General features: G+C 39.5%; 1 protein-coding gene across 4 annotated transcripts in view; it reads left to right on the forward strand.

The window, feature by feature from the left end:
• The window catches only part of DAPK1 (death associated protein kinase 1), a 95,155-nt gene that overhangs the window by 25,485 nt on the left and 49,255 nt on the right, over positions 1-20,415 (forward strand). For all 4 annotated transcript variants that reach the window (XM_055698522.1, XM_055698523.1, XM_055698524.1 and 1 more), the window contains exon 3: positions 18,558-18,779. In XM_055698522.1, coding sequence (XP_055554497.1) covers positions 18,558-18,779 — 222 coding nt within the window. The remainder of the gene's footprint in view (positions 1-18,557; positions 18,780-20,415) is intronic.

A 20,415-nucleotide genomic window follows, 5' to 3' on the forward strand; every position in this document is an offset into this window, starting at 1 on the left:
CTCCTGCTCTGCAGATGCAAACTTGGGTGTTACCGCTTTTTGTGGACAGGCTACCAAGACAACAAGTGGCTGTCACTAATTTTTTTTTGTGACTGCTGAGGAGTGTGCCACATATGGTTGGTCATGGTGGATGTGCTGTACAGGTTGCAATAACAAAACTGTATTTCCTGCGGTGACAGCCAGTCTGTCCAGGATGCTGTTTGCAGACCAGCACACTTGCCTTCCTGACAGGTGAAATGCTTCAATTCCAAGCATGAGGCAGGCAAGGGCAGTGGAAGAAACCAAGATTTTCTGAGGACCTGGGCTTGCTCTCCTTGGGCAAATGGAATGTGGGTTTTGGTCCCATATGCTTGAACTACATAGCAATAGAGACGTTCCCCCTGTTGTAGGAGGTGCGTGCTGCCTGCTGTGCCTGCTTTAGGGCTGCCTTCTGGCCTCTCCCCAGTCAAATGCTTGGTTGTGTTCCTCATTGTGTGCCAGGCTCTCTGGCTGCAGCAGCAGCAAGGAGTGATTCAGAGGTGGTACTGACTTCATCTGTGCATCATCTCCCTCCTGCTGGTGGAAGGGTCTGCTTCAGGACTCCCAGCTATGCCAGGGATGATGCTGGCTCAACCAGCTCCTGATCAGTGTGGAAAAAGGAAAAGATTTTCTGGAACCCAGCATTTTGGTATTAGTGAAATTGACTGAACAGCTAAAATGGTTTCAGAAACACTGAGGGGTAAAGGGGTAGCAGGACTCTCATTTCAAAAGGAGAGTTTTGCACACTGAGCAACAGAGGACCAAACACTGGCTTTGAGATGGGTTTCTGAGATGCTATGAATAGCGACTGAGCCTTCCTATGAAAAACCACGCTGCCCCCCAGCTTCACAGAGCCCTGTTTTGAGTGCTGACCTCCAAAGGAGCAGCCACTGCTGCCTTCTCTGGCTGGGTGTGAGACCTTTATGGGAGGTAAAACAAGAAAATGCTGCTTGCTATGCTCTGCCTTCGGCAGCACAGGTTTTCTTACTAAATATGGTAAGTCTTTAAGACCTCTTTCCCCAGAATGAAAAAGGACAATTAAAATTTGGTGTTCTTCATCAAACTGTTCTGCAAGGTCAGTTGTGGCAGATGCACTACTACACTGATCTCTTGCTCTCTTGTAGTTCCTCATTGATGTTTCCTCATGTAAAGAACTGAGAGAAATCCCCCATCAGAGTGATTTTTCTTTGTCTGACAGTTTAACATGAAAAAGAACAAAATGAAGCATTGAAGCATGACACTGGGGGAGAGCACATTGTGCTGGCCTCCCTGAGACAATTTGTATTGAACTGAAAAGCTGGTGGCTGGCAGTAAGAAGGGCAGGCTGCTGTTTCACCGGCACAGGGGGTATGTGCAGAAAGTTGTGGAGAGGCACATGGTCATCAGACATAATGTTTTTTATTAGTTCTGTGCCTCTGTGAAAGAAGCAATAGTAGTCCCTGCTAAGACAAACCTTACTTCAGGTAATGTTTCAAATAGATGTAACTCATGCAGATGCATACTGCTTTATGAGAGAAAAAGGAAGGAAATGCATAAACGGAATTTGTGTTCTTGAGACCACAATAAAATGCCTCTGTGAACTGGATTTGTAACAAAAAATATAGCAAAAACTAGTTACAGCTTTGCTTGCACTACTGGAGCTTGAGTCACTTCTGTTTCCTTGGGGATTACACCTTTTTCAAGAAGGCAGTAGATACAAGAAAATTTCAGGAATTACTGTCATTTAATACTTAAAATCTTTACTTGAAAAATCTGTATCTAGAAAATCAAATTAAAATGGACTATGGCTTGTGAAGTGAAATACTTCAGGATTGTCTGTCATTTATTTCCATGCGCAAAAATATATAGTAACTAGAACAAATGTATCTTCCATAAAGCAGTCTGTCACTTGTGGGGAACCTTTAATTAGAATACCATGTAATACAGAAACATCTGACCAAAACTTGCCAGAGAGCTTTGGGGCAGAGTAAAAATTAACTGAAAGCCTTTTGTACCCTTCCAGCATGTCAAGAGTACTCCTCCTCCCTAAGCCTCTGAAATCTATTACATAAAGAGTTAATGATTTTGAGGAAGTGAATTTCTAATGTTACTTTTGAGGAAGTCATGACAGCAAAAAGGGTGCAGTAAATACCTCTTGAAGTACGGAGGGGAAGTGAAGTGATGTACAGAGAAAGTTTATTGGAAATACTGAAATGCCACTGGTTCTGCTTTTTTCCAGGGCCTTGCTCATCTTAGTTGGGATGCAGGGAGGTCCCAAGTAGAGGCAAGATGAGGAACTGAATCTAGGGAGTGCACTGCTGGTAGTAGCAATGGGGAAGAAGTACAAATCTCGTTCATAACTCTCTGGAGTAGAGCACAACTGAGGGATAGACTCGAGTACTGTTCTCTGTAGGGCTACTACCCTCTTGTTTGCCAGCTCGAACTAGAGAATACTAGCCTTCTGGAAGGATACCCTAGTCAAAGCTCTGTTTACGAAGTAATTTGTGAGTTCAAATATCACTTTGTTTTGGAGCTGTATTGAGACATACTTCATCCCTTAACCAAGTGTCCCCAAGTTATCCCACCTGTTTTATCTCTGGTGTAGTACCGTATATCCATAATATATAAAGCAAGAGGGTGGAGCAGGGCCAGGCCAGGTTATGTACAATGATTTCCAATTCTGCAGTGCAAAGGTCTACAGAAGTACCCCTTGGTTAAGACCATAATTTTGAAAATGTTTCCTGTAGTTTGTGCACTCATTTGCTCCTGGCCCTTGTAAGGGGAGGAAAGGATTTTGATTGCAGCTTGCAGTGACTATTGTGCTGATGTCCATGTGACTGCATTTTTATTCTGATGTCTAACTCTTCATCTGAGTAGAAAGAGCTGCAGCACTGAAAGCTGGAATTGATGGGTGGGAGTCTTTTGTAGACTGGATGAATTACTGTAGGAAGTGAAACTGTTCCAATGCAACATTGGTGTTTATAAATACACAAGTGTTTGGAATTACAAATCTCCTGGCACCCTGTTAGTCAAAACCAAACTTAGAAAAAGGCTCTCTGTTTTGGCACAGAAGCTGAGTTTTAGGAAAACTCTTTTTAGTAATGCTCATATGGACTTAGAACTTTTTTTAAGTTCTCACTGTTGATATTCATTGAGCAGATTGTTTGTATTAATGAAAGTATAGGCACTGCTTAGAACAGTCTCCAGCCTTTCCTTCAATGTAAGTTTTCATAGCTTTCATAAAGGTCACAGAAGTAGGCATGTGGCCTTTGGGCTGCTTCACAATGCTGACTGTTGAAGTAAGAAATTGAGGTGGTGTGTTAGGTAAGAGCTTACAGGGGAGAGTTTGTGCACTACGTTCACACGCAGGGGTACAGCTGGAGTAGAGCAGGCATGCCATGCCCACACAAGGATAACCAAGAGACAGCTTCTGCTTCAGATGGGTGGCTGCCTGTGCACATGCTGCCTTGCAACGTAGCTGCAGTCCTGCTTTGAGTAAGCACAAGTTGCTTTCTCTAGCAAGTTTAAACTTAGAAGCTATGCAGTAGATTAATCTTTCAGCCCAAGTACAACTTAAGAGCAAAAATAAAGCACCACTTGCCACTCAAGGAACTTAGACCTTAAGTAGGTTGTAGTAATATTGGAAGTATGAAAGTCTGAATCCCAGGTGATGGGATTTGGGTAAGTTCTGGATGTTGTGGTCTCCAGAGATCCTTTTGTTCAGATGATTTTAAATCTGGATAACTACATTTTCCCTAATCTTTCTTGAGGCACAGTAATTTTTATACCTACATTGAGTAAAATACATATTTTGGAGCATTTGGGAAAATATGCATTTTTAACTATGAGCTGGGTTGTATACAATACAAAGCTAGAACATGATGACATCTCTAGAAATCACTTAATCCATGTCTCTACTTCAAAAGAAGATCAAATCAACTGCATGTAAGTACAGGAAAAATGTTTGTATTCTCTTCATGGCAGCACCAACACAGAAATAAAGCTTTTAATGCTCTTTTCTTAACTAAATGCATATTGCTGACATTTCATGAAGGGTCAAAGTAAGTGCTTATGGACAGAAAGCATATTAAAAATGGTGCAAGGATAATCAGATGTTTCTTGTGACGAAGTGGATACCACTGAATCTGGAACACAAATGGACAGAATCCCAAAGGGGGGTGGTGGTGTTACTTTATTTCAAACAATTAAAGAGAACCAATAGATGAAAAAAATTATGATGCACTTATTTCTTTTACTCATTTGAAACAAGCTTTTTAATTTTTAGTGATCTCCTCTTATTCTTAAGTTCTGAAAAAGTTATTCAGTCAGCCCTCCAAAGACTTGACATTTTCCCCTCTCCTCAAATTCCGCCTGGAAGTCTTAACTGGAAACCTCATTCTTGTTCCACAAGGAGCACTCATGCAAATAAAATGCATGCTTAACCTGAGCCTGTGTAATTATTCAGCAGTCATGCTCCAAATTTGCCATCTCTCTTAGTGCTGCACAACAGCACTTTCAAATCCCTACCAAAAGAAGAGAACACTGTGTTTTTAATGAAGGGAAGAAAGCGGCTGGTTTTGGCACTGGTGGTTTTCATCCGTTACTTTCACAAGTACACTGTGATTGTTGAAGCACAAAGTCCTAAAATGAAATATTTCCATGTTAAACAAAACCAATATGAAAGTAACAGAGAGCAGCAATCTTAAATTCAGCATATTGCAGCATTTTTATGTGTCAAAGTGAAAATGCATAGATTGAGTTTCTAGGTCACAGGCTCTGTTTTCCTTGGAAGGGGTTGGAGAGTTTGTGTTGAAGAGTTATTGGGATTTGGGTAGAAATGGTTTTAAACAAAAACAAACAAACAAAAAAACCCTTCACAAAACTTATTCTTATTTTCTCCCTCCCCTTTCTCCAGCTATTGAACTGTGCTGTGCACTCAGATTAGTGAGCGTATGAATGCTCCAGACCTTTCTGTCTTTGGAGTAACTTTTAAAAAATATTTAGGTGCTGTAAATAGGAGCTATATGCAATAAGCCAAAGAAAAATTTGCTATGTTTTTAGACAGTTGTTCTATTCAGTTCAGTTATGGTGAGACTGTTAATACCACTACTTAGAAAAACTGGGAGCTGGGACAGAAAGAAGTAAGAAACCTAAAGCAAACCAGTACAAATTATGTTAACAACTTTGGAAGAACAGTGGATTGGAATTAAAAGAGATCTGTAAAACTTCATACATAACAGAATTCTAGGAAATGAAACATCTTGGTGAATACAGAAACCGCAGGTAGTTTTTACCTTAACCGGAACAGTACTTAAAACGGGTCTGGCCTGGGCCGAGAAGTGAAAGGATAGGTAAATGTCCAAGATTTTCCTACTGAAATACCGTTACTTAAGGAATAGGTTTGGGTGGGTTTAGTTTTAGGGTTTTTATGCATGTGAGATGGGAGGAGGCAAGAATACGGGGCAGGGGCAGGTACTTTTCTATACTGATGCTGGTTATGCAGCCGGATTTGGAGATTAATCCTTTTGCCAGTGCTGCAGATTGATGGGTAACCACATGATGTGCTGTCTGCAACCTGGTAGTCAAGTTAAATTTAGACTTTGTGCATATATGTTTTTATTTTTCACTTGTCCCTTAAAACGCTTGTTACAAATGTTATTCAGCTATCTAAATAAAAGAGAGTAAATAACTTTGAAAGTTAGTAGATTTGTATTTTTTTTAGTATGAGGTATGTAGAAGCTTTAAGTTACGGTTTACTGTTTATTCCTTTGTTTAGATTATAGTAAAGAATTTGTTTAAGACAGTGTTCTAGCTAGAACATGCTGTGAGTCCATCTGTCTCATGTATCTGTCGCTGAGACCTTAATAGGTTCTGACTGACTTTCTATGTAACAAATAAGCTGTAAGGTGCTGGGAAGGTGTGAATGAAAGGGAAGAGAAAGGAAGTGTAACTGTTGGGGTCGGTTTGTTGATTTTTTTTCCAGGTGTGTTTCTTTGGTGTGCTTTGCCATATTATTGCAAAGGTAAGCTGGGCAAGTTGGAAGGAAATGAAGCATTGTGCTCAGGACACAGTGAGTGCAGCAAAAGGGTGATTTCAAGAGGGGTGTCTCTGCTAGGAGGGGCTGTGGGGAGTGCTGGTTCATTTATTTGACTGTGCCTCTGGAAGAGGTGAATGTGTAAGCCCAGGGAAAAGCAATAAGGAACAGAGCACAGTGGAAGAAGTGAAGAAGACTTTTTCCAAGTTTTGGACACTGTGGCTTAAATGCCTAGATCTAACAAGGTACAGAAGGGGTAGACTTGAGAGTGCAGAGGTTGGAGTCAAAGGTGGAGATCATAAAAATCTGGAATTAAGAGGGCTTAGTGAGCAAAATACATACAGTGGGCTGACAGTTACGAAAATAATGAAAGGAAACCTTTCAGTTATATTAAAAGAGCACAGTGAATGGCATGAAGAGGGCTGAAGATGGTAAACACCAGAGACAAACAGCCTATGAAACCATGCAGCTTATTAAAAAATTAGTATTTCAAAAAAGGTGAAAGGCAAACAAGCAGTGTTTCATTTGTACTGTGAAACTTTGTCCAAGAAAGGCTACTAGTAATTGTCACGGTTTAACTCCAGCTGAGAACCAAGCCCCACACAGCTGCTCACTCACTCCCCCTCAGCCAGAGGGATGGGGAGGAGAATTGCAAAGGAATGTAGAACTCGAGCGCTGAGATAAGAACGATTTAACAATTTAAAAAGAATAAGAAGGAAAGAACAATAACAACAACAACAATAATAATGGTGATAGTTATAATGGAAAAGGTGGGGAAAAGGATAAAATCCAAAGGGAAAGGGAGAAAGGAAAACACATGATGCACAGTACAGCTGCTCGCTGCCCGCTGACAGATGCCTGGCCAGTTCCTAAGCAAAATTCGCAGGCCCCAGCCAGCCCCCCAAGTTTATATACCAAGCATGACATCCCATGGTATGGAATACTCTTTGGCTGGTTTGGGTCAGTTGTCCTGGCTGTGTCCCCTCCCAGTTTCTTATGCCCCTCCAGCCCTCTGGCTGGCCCCAGAGAAACTGAAAAGTCCTTGACTTAGTGTAGACATTACACAGCAACAACTAAAAACATCCCTATATTATCAACATTGCTCTCACAGCAGAGCCAAAACACAGTGCAGTACTAGCTACTAAGAAGAAAATTAACTCCATCCTAGCCAAAAGCAGGACAGTAATACAGCAAAATGAGTGCTGCATGATGTTGCACAGTGTGTCATCACATTGCCATAGTGGGCCACTCGGTGACAGCAAACCTCATTTATGGGATATATTGTAACCAGGAAATCAATTCATGATTGGGGTGGAAGAAAGAAAAGGAGGGTGAGTAGTAGGAGGTGCCATATTCCAACCTCTCTTAAATCTTGGACTTGTCAGCTTTGTTTGCCCTGCTAGTATTTCTAATCAGGAGGTGGAGTAAATTCATCAGACAGTTGCAGCTGTATGTTTAAAGCAATAAAAGATTTTATTCAAAGGTCTTCACTGGAAAGAAGATGGAGTATTACATTTAACAGATGGAAGCTACTTCCAGCAATCTTCCAAGTGCTTCCTAAAGTGATTCTATCATACCAGTGCTGAAAAGAGAAATACTACCTAGAGAAATAGTTGGAAGATTTCTGTGTGAATGCTTAAATCTTCTGAAATATCCATCGGTAGTATAAAGTCTTACACATTTATGTAACATTTTGTATGAGGTTATTCTGTGTCATGTCTTGATCATAAAGTAACGACTTCATGTCTGCATTTTTTCACTTACTTTGCATCTGAATTGTATAAATTCCTCTCTTATTGGCTATGAAAAAGAAAATTATAAGGGTTATTTTTAATGCCATAAAAAATTTGAAGACAACCTGGGAAAATGGAACTTAAATTAATTTTACAGTTATCTAAATTGAGGGAAATTGAGTCATGGGGAAACTTTTCCCCCTAAAGAAAGATGAAAAATCAGTAAAAATGTTAAGCTGAATCTAAGACTAAGTAATGTAGCATATAGGAAACACGACTTGGGCAGATTTAGAGGTTAAACTTAAGAACTGTGCAGAGACTTTAAGATGCACCATTATTGCAAAGCATTTTCTTCTGAGCAGGTGGCTTTTGAAGGACTTTCAGAGCTCTCTGTTACACTATTGAGTCGCTGTTTGCTGGTTTGAGTTTATGGGTGTTGACTCTTATTTAAAGTCCTAGGTAAACTTTATTATTTAATGTTTTTAACAGTGATGAAATGCCTTGGTAAGCCTTGACTGTCTCACAATTACAGCCTTTGTGTGGCAGTTGAGTTTAGATAATAAATATTTATTGAAGTATTGTATATACAAAAGACTTAACTGGTTTGTACCGAGCTTTCCATTCTTTGCTATAACTCCCGTATTCTTCTTCCTTATTATTTTGAACTAAGACCAATGGTTTCCTTAAATGGAGACATATTTGTGTTCAATGCAGGTAAGGTCTTCAGAGGTGATGTTCTTTGTGTGATTTCTTTATATTAAATTTGCTATACATGTTTCTGTTTTAATCCTTGGTTATAATTTCATATCTTTGACTTTATTCTGGGTAATGAAAATGTTCTTGAACATTGTTCCTATACTGTAGTGTGTGATGCACTGTGACTCAAGTACTTATCTAAACATCCCTTTCAACTAGTGAAGTAAGCCACAGTTCAGTCACATCTAATTAAATATCAAGGAGGTGGACTACATAAGGAAAACAGAAATGGCCTCTGGTTCAAACAGAACCTACACTGCTATTTTTTTCAAGTGTTTTCGTAACTGTTTTCACATTGAATCACACAATTAAGCATCTCTAACTTTGCTTTTCGTAAGTCCTTCCACTCTTCTCCCCAGTCCAAGGTCATAGGCCAATGCTTGGGAATCGTGCAGAGTAGATATTTGCAACTTTGTGGGGATATCTGGTGTTACCCAGTCAGAACATACTTTGCATGCTGAAATCCTGCTCAGTTTAGAGACCTGACTTGAAACAAAGCCTTCCTTAAAGGGAAAAAATGTTGAAGGCACTCTTAGATAAGAGGACTGCATTCTGAATTGGCTACATAGCAGCCATACTTGGCAAGGGCTATGCATTACTCTTCAGGCAAAGTACATCAGCAGGATGCAAATATTGCAGGTTTTTTGATTCCTTTTAATCTCTCTTTCAAGGTGCTATGTTTCTAATTAAAACACTTTTCAAGGACAGTAACTCAGTTACTGTTTACAAAGCTAGACTATATCAAATATCTATGCATTCACCCCACAGTATAATGTGTATAAAATAAACAAGAAACAAAATATCAAGTCATGTTTTATTTTTATATCCTGCTTTTACAATGCTGTTGTCCTGATGTATAGAGAGGTACTGACATATTTATACTTACACAGAAAGTGAGTGAAAGCATTTGCATGTATTGCATGTAAACAAGAGGGAAAGAGCTGGGCTGTTTTTATTCAACTCAGCCTTTTTTCCGCTTCATGAAATTAAGCCTAATCATTGCTAAATTACATTTTTTTCTAAACTTCTTGTTGCTAAATGTAAACAATTCTTTAGTCATCTGCAGTTGAAGTTTACTGTCAAAGTGCTGATATGTAACATCCGCTTTTCATCATCTCTGTGTGATGGACTGTACTGGTTAATAAGTGCTTTTCAGCTCAGCAAATGTATGTACAGGTGTGTGCATGCATGCATGTTCCAACAGTTTGTTAAGCATTAACTATGTTAGAAAAATATTGTCAGTTCTTAGAGCAGAATGAAAAAACCCCAAGCAGGTCAGCTCCTTTCCTTTAGGTGACTGTGTTGGGGGGGGGGGGGGGCTATAGGAAGGTATGCTGGTGTGCTTGGTCTAACTTGCAGCATGTGGGTACGATACACTAAAAATGTTCCAAATCTAGCTCTCTTTCATCATCCCCTTTCTCTGAGCCAGCCAGAGCCATCTGATTAATCTGTTCATGTTTGACAGTAATTACTGTTCTGGGGAGCTGTGTTCAATGAGATGCAATCTTGACCGAATTTGTACATGGATAACGGTCTGTGTTGTAAGCCTTGGCAATGCTACTCACAGCCTTGATCACTTGCCTTTTTAAACGTGTGGCCCAGAAAGTGATGTAATACTGTAATAAACTGGTATCATGAAGACACTTTGTAATATAGCCTTCCATTCAGTACTGGGTACAGACACATGTACACAGACAAAGTAGTAGTCTTCTGTATTTCCATTGTCCCTCACTTTTCCCCATGTAATTATTCCTCTGAAATTTTTCATTCATGACTCGGAGCAATATAAAGCACATAAGAAATAATAAACAGCAACACTGTAGTCTCTTTCTTGTGCTCTGTCATAGATAAAGGCCTTTGCCATGCTATTATGTCCTCCCTTAGGACTAGTGGCTCCTCATTGTTTTCATAGAAAACCAGAAGAGACTGAAAAATCACTTTTCTTGTAAGCTTAGTAAACATCTAGAGAAGTCTTTTAGCAGCCTAATGAAACTGCAGAAAGCAGCAGAGCAACAGAGACCTCCAGTTTCATCAGTGTATTGTGCTGAGGCTGACAGCACAAGAGGACTTCTGCATGAGATAAATACATAGCTGAAATGCATGATGAGTTGCTTTTAAAATAACCAAACCACAAAAATATGAGGCATGACCTTATAAAATGCTGGAGAAAAGAAAAGATTGGACAGATTCCCTACTTCTCTGATTCTTCACTTTCTGGTCCATCCTGCAACCTGACTTCAGTTATACAAAGTTATGGTAGGTAGTTTAGTCTGTGGAGGAGCTTCAAAAGTTAACTTATCCCACCTGCTTCACAGAGTGAAATCTCACGGTTCGATTGCTTCATCCTGTGATACCATCTGCTATATATACAATCAGAGCATTTATCTTTCTATTAATTTCATTAGCAAATTTACAGTTACACTGTTAGAACTGTATTTGAATAGGTAGGACAGCAGATGTTTCAGTTGATTTATGCAGATGAAAAGCGGTATCTGATAATGTAATGTTTTTTCTAACTGCAAGTATTTCTTAGAATATTAATACAGATTATTTTGGAAGTTTGTTTTTTTTCTTAAAATACTATATAAGGGAAGAGTTCCTTTTTTACTTTGGATGTTTTGGTAAAACTAAATTAAATATTTGATGTAGTCATACTGAAGGATAAACTATTTTATTGTCACATACATTGAGCCACTATATTGGGATCAGGGTACTTCTGAAACCCTGGTTTAATTGGTGGTAATTTGACACCAAAAGAAACTCCCTTTCCTAATTTCTGACTTAGAGTATAAGGGGAAACTATGGAGTTAATAAGTGTATAAACATATCTGTGCATAACAAGGAACTCAGAAGTTAGGAAATAGCAGTTTTTAATACATTTGTGTCTTTGCTTTATAAATCTTTCATGATTTGTTCCTCTGTTTCCCCTTCCTTGTTTTTCCAAAATGTGTCTGCATGCATTTTACTGATGGCTGAAAACTGTAACTTGATTCAAACTCCATACATGTTGGAAATGTGCTGCACAACTGCATAAGGTGTGTTACACTTCTGCCTTTGTACTTGCAGCACTCTACTATTCATAGTTTCATAGTCAAGTTTAATTAAGTCCTTGTATTTGCTTTTCTATATTAGTAGTAGTTGGAACAGACCAGTCTTAACAATGTCTGTGGTGCATCAGATTTAAGCTGATTTATTCTCCTGCTTAGTCACTCATATAGCATTTGAGGAGTATTTTCTCTTTAGCTTAAAAGCTGTATCACATTTAACTTCTCTTCCACCTCTTTTCTTTAATATTGTTTTTTGTATGTCTCCCAAAGTTACTACTTCTATTGTGGTATGACCAGTGCACCCTTTCCTGTAACAAGTGTTTATGTGCAGCTGAAATGTGTTTATGGTGATAAGCAGGTTTCAGGTGCTGGTGGGTCTTTCTCCTATGGAGTAATCGGGTGCTGTACATGTTAGAGTGGTTGAGTACTTTGAGTGCTGCCACTTGGGCTCACTGTGGGCTGTGAAAATGCATTTCTCTGCCGTGGACACAAAGCAGACAGCTCCACTGCCAACTGGGAGGTGTGTGTCGGTGTCAGACTTGAAGTCTAAACTTGTTACTTACATTGAAAGCTGTTTTGCCAGAGCTGTTAGAGAAAAAAAAAAAAAAAAAGACAATAAATAGCCTAATCATCTCTCCAGGATCCTGTATCCTTCAGATACAGCTGTCCTGCCATGTTCTCATCTTTGTGTTGTTTGCCATTATTTCTTTTCAGAGCTATCCAGTACTTTGAGGGCTGGCAGCTAAACAATACTTCTGGCATTTTCTCAGTGCCCATGCTAGAGAATTAAACATTGCAGGGCAAGGGAAGTAGCACAAAAATTCTGAGCACTGTACAAGTATTTCCAGCTTTGAGAGGCTAAACAAATATGGTACAAGCTTATCAGTCAGTCCTACATTCATTCCCTATCTGCCTGTACTCTGGTTCGCTGCAAAATTAAAAATGTGATTTGAGGAAAGGGCCCTTATGTTCCCTAACATGCCCTCTCAGGGATAAGAAAAGTTGTGCATGCACATGTAGAGAAACTCTACCTGGCAAGATAACCTTGTTTTAGAGTATCCCTTTTTTTTTTTTTATCTGTCAAGATCAATGAAGAGTTTTCCTTGCAGGCATAATGCTGGTGGCTAGTGCTGAAGTTGCTACTCCATGAAACAGGTTGGCTTTTGAGCATGGTACACATGAAAGACTACGATTTTCCAGTCGCATCTGTTTGGAGTGCTCTATTAGCCTCTTAACCATGGCTTAGCCCACCCTGCTAATGCTGATAATAGCTTTCCTCCTCAATGGGGCAAGTGTAATGCTTTGTGCAACTGACTCTCAGCTGCAGTACTGCAGACATTATACATGCAAGATTGGCTCTCAAGTGCCTCATAAAGTTTACTGTCTTTTTCAAGACCATAAAGAAGGAGAAAGGAAGGATGGGAAAGAAGTTGCCTCCAATTTGGCATTGCAGCTGAACTGAAAATGTTGTTTCACTTGATTTAGGAGGTGGAGAGGGACTTAATGTAGCTGTAACCCTTCACAGTTTGTGGAGAAGTGTTCCTTTCCTTTGGAGAAGACTTAGTGAGGTTCTGCTACATCACCAGAGAGCTTTGTGAGAGTTAACCTTATTAGTAGAAGCAGTTCAGATGCCCTTGATGACAGTCATGGGGTGGCAGTGGTGACTGGTGGAGCTGACTGAGGCTGAGATGCTACTGGAGGTGGAAATCACCTGCTCAGCTGGCCTTCCCTGCTGCAGATCTTGAAGGAATGACAGAGGTGTCTAATAGTATTATGTCTCTTTCTTTTTTATTAGTATAATTTTAAAAAGTAAAGCAGTCAAACAAATAGTAAAAGCAATTGGATCTTAATAAATCCCGTTTTCAGAGTTGAGTAGTGAATACCAGATTTTTAAAACAGGGGAAAAAAAAGTGCTTGTCAGAAACATACCAAGACATCTTACTACTCTGATATGAACATAATGTTCTTTTTCTTAGTCTTATCCTCTGCCCCCATTAAACTTTGTTTTTTGAATGCAGCTCTTAGAAGCTGGCATAGAGGATTCCCCCATGGTTGCCCTATTGTGGAAATAAATACTAGAAAATTGGTCCCTGGAGGTTACTTGAGCATCTCTGTGTCCAGCATGGACCTCGTTTGGAGGCTTTCTGGGGCAAGAGTTCCACTCCCCACAGAAGGAGCAAGCTGGGAACTGCTGGTGCAGAAAGCTAGAAGTGGGGAGGAGTATAGGGTGTCTGCCACCACTAAACACTGATCATCCTTCTGGAAAACATGAAAAGACTTTTTTGTTTTTTCCCTTCGATTCTAAAACGTCCAACTCTGTAGTTAAAACTTTCCATAATTCATGCTAATGAGGAATAGTTCTGTGATCTCACTAAGCCAGGACCAAAAGAGGGTAGAGTATAGGCGCTTTATTGGTGAGTCCATCACCTTTCTGCATAACTTTTGCATATATATATGTGTGTGTCATCTTATGATGTAAAAAAGATGGAGAGATGCAATGATTAGATAATGGGATAAGTACTTGTTCTGAAGCAAGTCTGAAAAATCACTGGATGGGGAGATATCATGCCAAGTGTCCCAAAAAGAGGAGATTTAGGATAGTAATTAACTGCTGGTTCAGTAAGAATTACAAGCTCACAAAACAAATTACTGTTATTACCAGAAGTATTTGTTCTCACATGGAGCTGTCATCCTGTTTCGCTGTTTAACCTGAGTCTGCCACATGGGAAAAAATTTACTTCTGTTTTTTTTTTTTTTTCATTTAATTGTCTCTTAAATGGCAATCATTTTTTTTACTCCACCCACTTTAAATCAAACCTACAAAAGCAAGTGAACTTAAAGAAATAAAGGGGTTTTCAGACTTTGAAGATGCTGTATGAATGAATGCTGGATGTGAAACTATAGGATCTGTGGGAGAACATTACTGGAGATAAATGTGCTGGATCATACAGAGCTGACTTACAACAGCTTGTCACTGCAGTTCTGTGTGTTAAAGCCCAATAAATACCCTTTGATTTACACCTCTCTTCTGCTTTAAAACAAGAGTTTAGAGTTGTAAAATGGTGTGGCTTAGGGATCCCAGGCATGAAATAGCCCCTTTGATTGCAGCTTAAGTGTGATCTGCGTGTGCAGCATTTAATAACAAACAACTAATTGTGTGGTTATGTGCTGAATACCACAACAGCAACAATAAGAAGGTTATTTGGTGTATAACTGGCACGTACTCTAGATACCTGTTAGTTGATAACTTTATTGCAGTCTTGAGCAATGTCAAAGATTTCTGGAGCCTGACAGCCTAATAAATAATGGATGGGACCAATCTATAGTCATGTGGTTTTAAACAATGTGTTGGTCTTCTGATAACACTTTTGTATTGAATTTTGATAGATCGGGACATTCTTTAAACAGGTGGTTGTAGTTGGAGAGAGAAGAAAATTAAAAGACTGGGAAAATAAAGCTACATAGCTCAAAAGGGGAGAGAAGAGTTCTGCTTGTCTTATGTGGCCCCCTTTGTTTCAGTAGGTCAGCCTCATGCTGTAACATCATGGCTGACCCATTGCCAAAGTAAGATTAAACAGCCTTACCCTTAAAGGCATCAGAAACATGAAGTGGCTTTGGGGAATCATGTAATTCAAATATATCCATATTTGTGGAATATGTGTCCAATAGTGTGGAAAAGTCATCCTTCTTGGGCTTACAGATCCAAAGCCAGTGCATGTTTAAAAATACTTAGTGTTTTTTATTTAGGAAAGACTAAAATGCATTATACCCTTCAGTGAAGAAGAGCTGAAGGAAAGATTCTAGTATGGTCTAAAGATCAGAAACCTGAATGCCAGAATCTTCCAAAAGTCAAGGATATATGCTTTGTCAGTAAAACATAGATAACTCTTAATCCCAGTCACCTTTTATATTTAAATCTTATTGGATATCAATATGTATTGTATGATTCAGAGTTACTTTTCAGTCCCAGCTTCTCCAGAGCTGATGTCAGCAGTAATTTTGGGTTTTGTTGTTGTTGCCATTGTCTGGTGTGTGTTGTGGGTTTGTTGTTTGTTTGGTTTTTTTTTTAAATGAAGCAGTAGCTTTTGCCGGACTTAGGGGCAAGCATTGATAAGAAAGTGGTTAGCCACACAACATTCAATCCTATGGCTAAATCATGAGCAGAAATATTTTTCTTCCTTTGTCAGGCAGTTTAGCCTTCTAGCCTGAAAGCTAGCCAGGTGGCCAAAAGGCAAGCAATGATTTTTTACTTTTTTCTGACCTGCAAGCTTGAGTAGCTGTTCAGAGTTGTGGTGATGCCTACATCTGTCTACTGCCTGACTGCAGTTTCTCTGGAACTGTGAACTTTCTGAGAAGCTGATTGCTTTTTAAATATAGCTGAACATCTCTATGAGGTGTGCATGTTGTGGGTGAGAAAGTGAGATAATTGCTTCTTTTCACCCTGTCGTGGTTGAACCCCGGCTGGCAACCCACGCAGCCACTTACTCACTCCCCCTGACCCAGATGGATGGGGAGGAGAATTGGAAAGGAACATAAAACTCAGGGGTTGAGGTAAGAACAATTTAATAGGTAAAGCAAAAGCCATGCATGCAAACAAAGCAAAACAAGGAATTCATTCTTATATACCAAGCATGATGTGCCGTGGTATGGAATATCCTTTTGGCTAGTAGTTCGGGTCACCTGTCCTGGCTGTGTACAACCCCCACCCCCTCACTGGCAGGGCCCAAGAAAACAAAAAGTCCTTTACTTAGTGTAAACATTGCAAGGCAACAACTAAAACAATCCCTGTGCTATCAGCATTGTTCTCACACCAAATCCAAACCACAGCACTGCACCTGCTACTAAGAAAAAAATTAACTCTGTCCCAGCTGAAACCAGGACACTCACCCATAAGTGAGGGCCAGAAGACTCTGTTTGTACTTCTCCGCAGCAGTGTGAGTACCTAAGTGCATGCTCCACTCTGGCTGGCTGTCCACAGTGCAAAGTTGCTCAGACCATGGAGATCAAACCTGGAGCCACTGTTGCAGGGAGAGTTGCGGAGTTGAACGGAACCAAGCAGAGGGTTGATGTCCCTTAGAGTACATTGTCTAGGACCCTACTGTCAGTTTAGGATGATGCAGATCTTCTAGAGGTCCTGTGTCTCATTTGCAGTCCCATATGAATGTCTTGGGTGTCTGAGAGCATCTCAGATGGCACTAGCTGACCTAGCCTAGGCAAGTGAAGCAGGTGTTCTAGTCTACATGTAATGAGCAAGAGGATATGGTGTGGTGGAAAGCAGTGCTCTGTCTGCTACGGTTTGTAATACTGTGTTGAGCCCTGTCTGGTGAACCTGACCCTTGACAACTTTGTGCAGAATTTGGGGGAGGGGGGCCCAGGAAATTAAGGCAAGGATTTTTTTTCATGCATCCTGAAGTCATTTCACAAGATCATAAACTGGTTTCATGAAATAATGAAGAATGAAACTTGAATGGTGATCGTAACATTGAAATACAACCAAACCTCAAAACTTAAGACGACTGTTAACTGCTTTTCTCAGAGTTTACTTCTCTCATAGCCCATGGATTCATTCAAAGGCTTCCCAGCTGGTGGTGGCTACTCTGGAGTCCTTTTCCAGTTCATAGGAGAAAATCCCATCTCTGCCCTGCATTCTGTGGGTGACAGTCCTTTAAGCCTTGCCCAACTGCATGTCCCAGTTCAAAACAGTTTGTCACCTGGGGTTCTGTATGGGATCAGCATGGTAGTGGTGACCCAGCAGCCTAAAGTACTCTCATCTGATCAGCCCTCTAAAGTAAAAAATCATGACTGTGATTTTTCCTTACAACATTTTATTATCTTCATTTATTGCATAACACTGTTGCTTGTCAGTTATCATCTTCTGTATTCTATCTGTCATGCATTCCTTAATTAGAATTATATGTGCCTACATGTTACATTGCTGTAGTCAAGCCTGCTAGGCTGGCCTTTGATTTAATTGCAGTTCTGAGTCTACTTTAGGGGACACTGCTTCTTCAGTTAACAGCTAATTAACAGCTAATTAATTTTCTGGCTAACTTCAGAAAATTTTCTCATTGTTATCACTTTGTAATTTTGTGCATTCTTCGTAGAGTGAAATAGACCAAGAGCAGAATTGGTAGAAAATCCTCAGGAAGAGATTAAGAAGACTTAAAGGGAAACTCGGCAGTATTAGAAATCTTGTTCTTGCTTTAACTCAGCATTAGATTCCTGGAGATTTCTGATCTGAATCAATGTATACAGCTAGCAGCAACAGGCTTATACGTGAATGATAACGTGCTGAAGTCAGCAGCTTCCTGGAGTTTCTTTTGGTTTGTAATACAGTCACAGGTTTTTGTTCCTCACTGCCTTGGTGCTTTGCTCACCTTCAAAGTCTTCTTACATAACAAGATAACATCAAGAATTACAGTTATTGTATTACTGCATTTAGTCAGTGCTTTTAAAAACCAAAGCAGTGTCCTGAAACCCAGTATGGTTTTAAAAACTTAGTAAAAACCAAATGAGGATAGAACAAAGTGAGTATTGACATGCCACATAGGTTGAAGGAAACTAAGGGCTGTCTCCCTTGCTGAACAAAAAAAGTTATCCTCAACATGCATATGGAAGGAGAAATCCAGAAACCATTACTTTTGCGCAGTAGTCCCTGATGTGCATATTTGTCAGAAATCCAGTGGTCTACACAGGTGTTACCTTTTACTTACAGATATGTTGGAATGTGTATGTTATGTATGCTTGTGTGATGTAAAAGCAGCGTCTTAACTTTTCTGCCTCCTCTAGGGTTTTTTTTCAGGTTTTCCAGATTGCATAAAAAATAGTCATGTGCTTTAGTTGAGTTAGTAATTCAGAAGTAGAGCTGGTTTCCCCCACTGTAGTAAGCAGATGCTAAACTTCCCTGAATCACTCATCTTCATTCTTTCCTTCTTCTCCTTTTTTAAACTTTTTTCTTTTTTGATTGTTTGTTTTGTTTTGTCTTGTTAGTGGGCAGTTTGCTGTAGTGAAAAAATGCCGTGAGAAAAGCACTGGTCAGCAGTTTGCAGCAAAATTCATCAAGAAACGGAGAACAAAATCCAGCCGGCGTGGAGTGAGCCGGGAAGATATCGAGCGAGAAGTTGGCATCCTAAAAGAGATTCGACATCCTAATGTGATCACGCTGCACGATGTTTATGAGAACAAAACAGATGTCATTCTTATCCTGGAACTGTAAGTAACTCTAGAGACTGGGAGGAGTAACAATATTTTTTGTTTGTTTGTTTTAAAAAAGTAGATACTTCTCTGAGAATCACAGTGATTTAGTGGATGTTTCTTACCAACCCAAAAGAAGATAGATACCAGCCTGAGAATTCTTTGTTTTAAGTCAGAGTTGTAGCTTCTTGATTTCCACACATATTTCTCATTCTGAATGTACTATAAAAGTTAAAAAAAAAAAAATGCAGCGTATTTAGGATTTGTTTCTGCTTGTTATTTTAATCATTATTGATGTTATGGATCCAGAAGAATAGCTTGGAGCTACATAAACTGATTTGAAGATTAAAGCAGAGGGAAATAGAGATTCTAAGTGGAGATTAGTTTAGCAAATTTTACTGTGTTTTGTGTTGCTATAAAACAGCACCACGGACTACTTTTTCTCTTTTTTTTTTTTTTTTTTTTTTTTTAACCCCCATAACAGAGAACAGTTTTCCCAGTTCTGTCTTGTTGAAATGTAAACTGAACTTTCATATCCTTGTTTTAGTTCCCATTTTTCTTCCAAGGTTATTGCTAATGGATTGACGTAGATATATTGGCAGAGTATACTTCTGTGTTGTTTCAAGTCTGACTTCCAGTTGCTCAAAGATTGCAAGTTTATAAGTTAAGCTTTACTCATCTGTTACAGTTTGGCAGTGTCTGCTGGTGGGACTTACATGTCTTTACATAGTTTGGATGCCTGACACTACGTTATTGCTATACTTGCTCTCTATCAGTTAAACGTGCTTTAGAAGAAGTATTTCATGCAAGCAAATTATTTGGTACCAGAAAACTGGGAAGTAGCTTTGGAGTTTCATCTTTTCTGCAGTATATACATGAATGATACTGCTTTGTTATGTTAGAACATACTTTTGGACTTTTAGTCCAGCATGTGATGATTTACTGTAATACTGGTAGTCTGGGTTGGTTTTTTTAGTTCCAGAAGTATACGCTTGCATTAGTTTGTCAACTTTGGATAACTTAAGCCATTATTTTTTTACAAAAGCTAAATTATCAACCTGTATGAAGTAAAAGTTCCTTACATTTCTAGCAGAGTATCTATCATTTCTGGGGTTTATTCAGAACTCTTTACATGAGTGGTGAATACACAGCAAAATTAGTGTGATGCTTCTTCCTCTCACCACTTGATACTAGCTCTCACATTCTTTCTGTCTATAACCTTACTGTTGGTCTGTCACTGCTTCTGCAGTACTTTCTGCTCTGTAATCTCTCCAGCTGAAATCAGGCCAGTGAGTGGTCTTGAAAGCTCAGAGGAAAACTCAGTAATCATGGGCAGTGGCAGGAGGCATGTGGACTATTCTGCCCCTGCCCTTTCTACATGGGATGGGAGCTCTTTTGGCAGCAAGATTTCTGTGTCTGTCTATGTGTACCTACTAACGTTTACTGAATGGAAGCAGATATTACTTCTGACAACGTGTGTTAATATTTCATAAGCTTGATAGTATGAAGCTCAGCAAACTATTTGTATTGCAGTTTAGCTAATTGTTTTGCCTGCTAACAATCCCCATACAGTTTCCGTTGTAGCCTTACTTTTTTGTCATTTTTCTGAACTGCCGTGTGAGTGTTTCAACTTGAAGAAGTGCTATTTGGGGTA

Source organism: Falco cherrug, chromosome Z (assembly GCF_023634085.1).
Source record: "Falco cherrug isolate bFalChe1 chromosome Z, bFalChe1.pri, whole genome shotgun sequence".
Lineage (NCBI taxonomy): Eukaryota > Metazoa > Chordata > Aves > Falconiformes > Falconidae > Falco > Falco cherrug.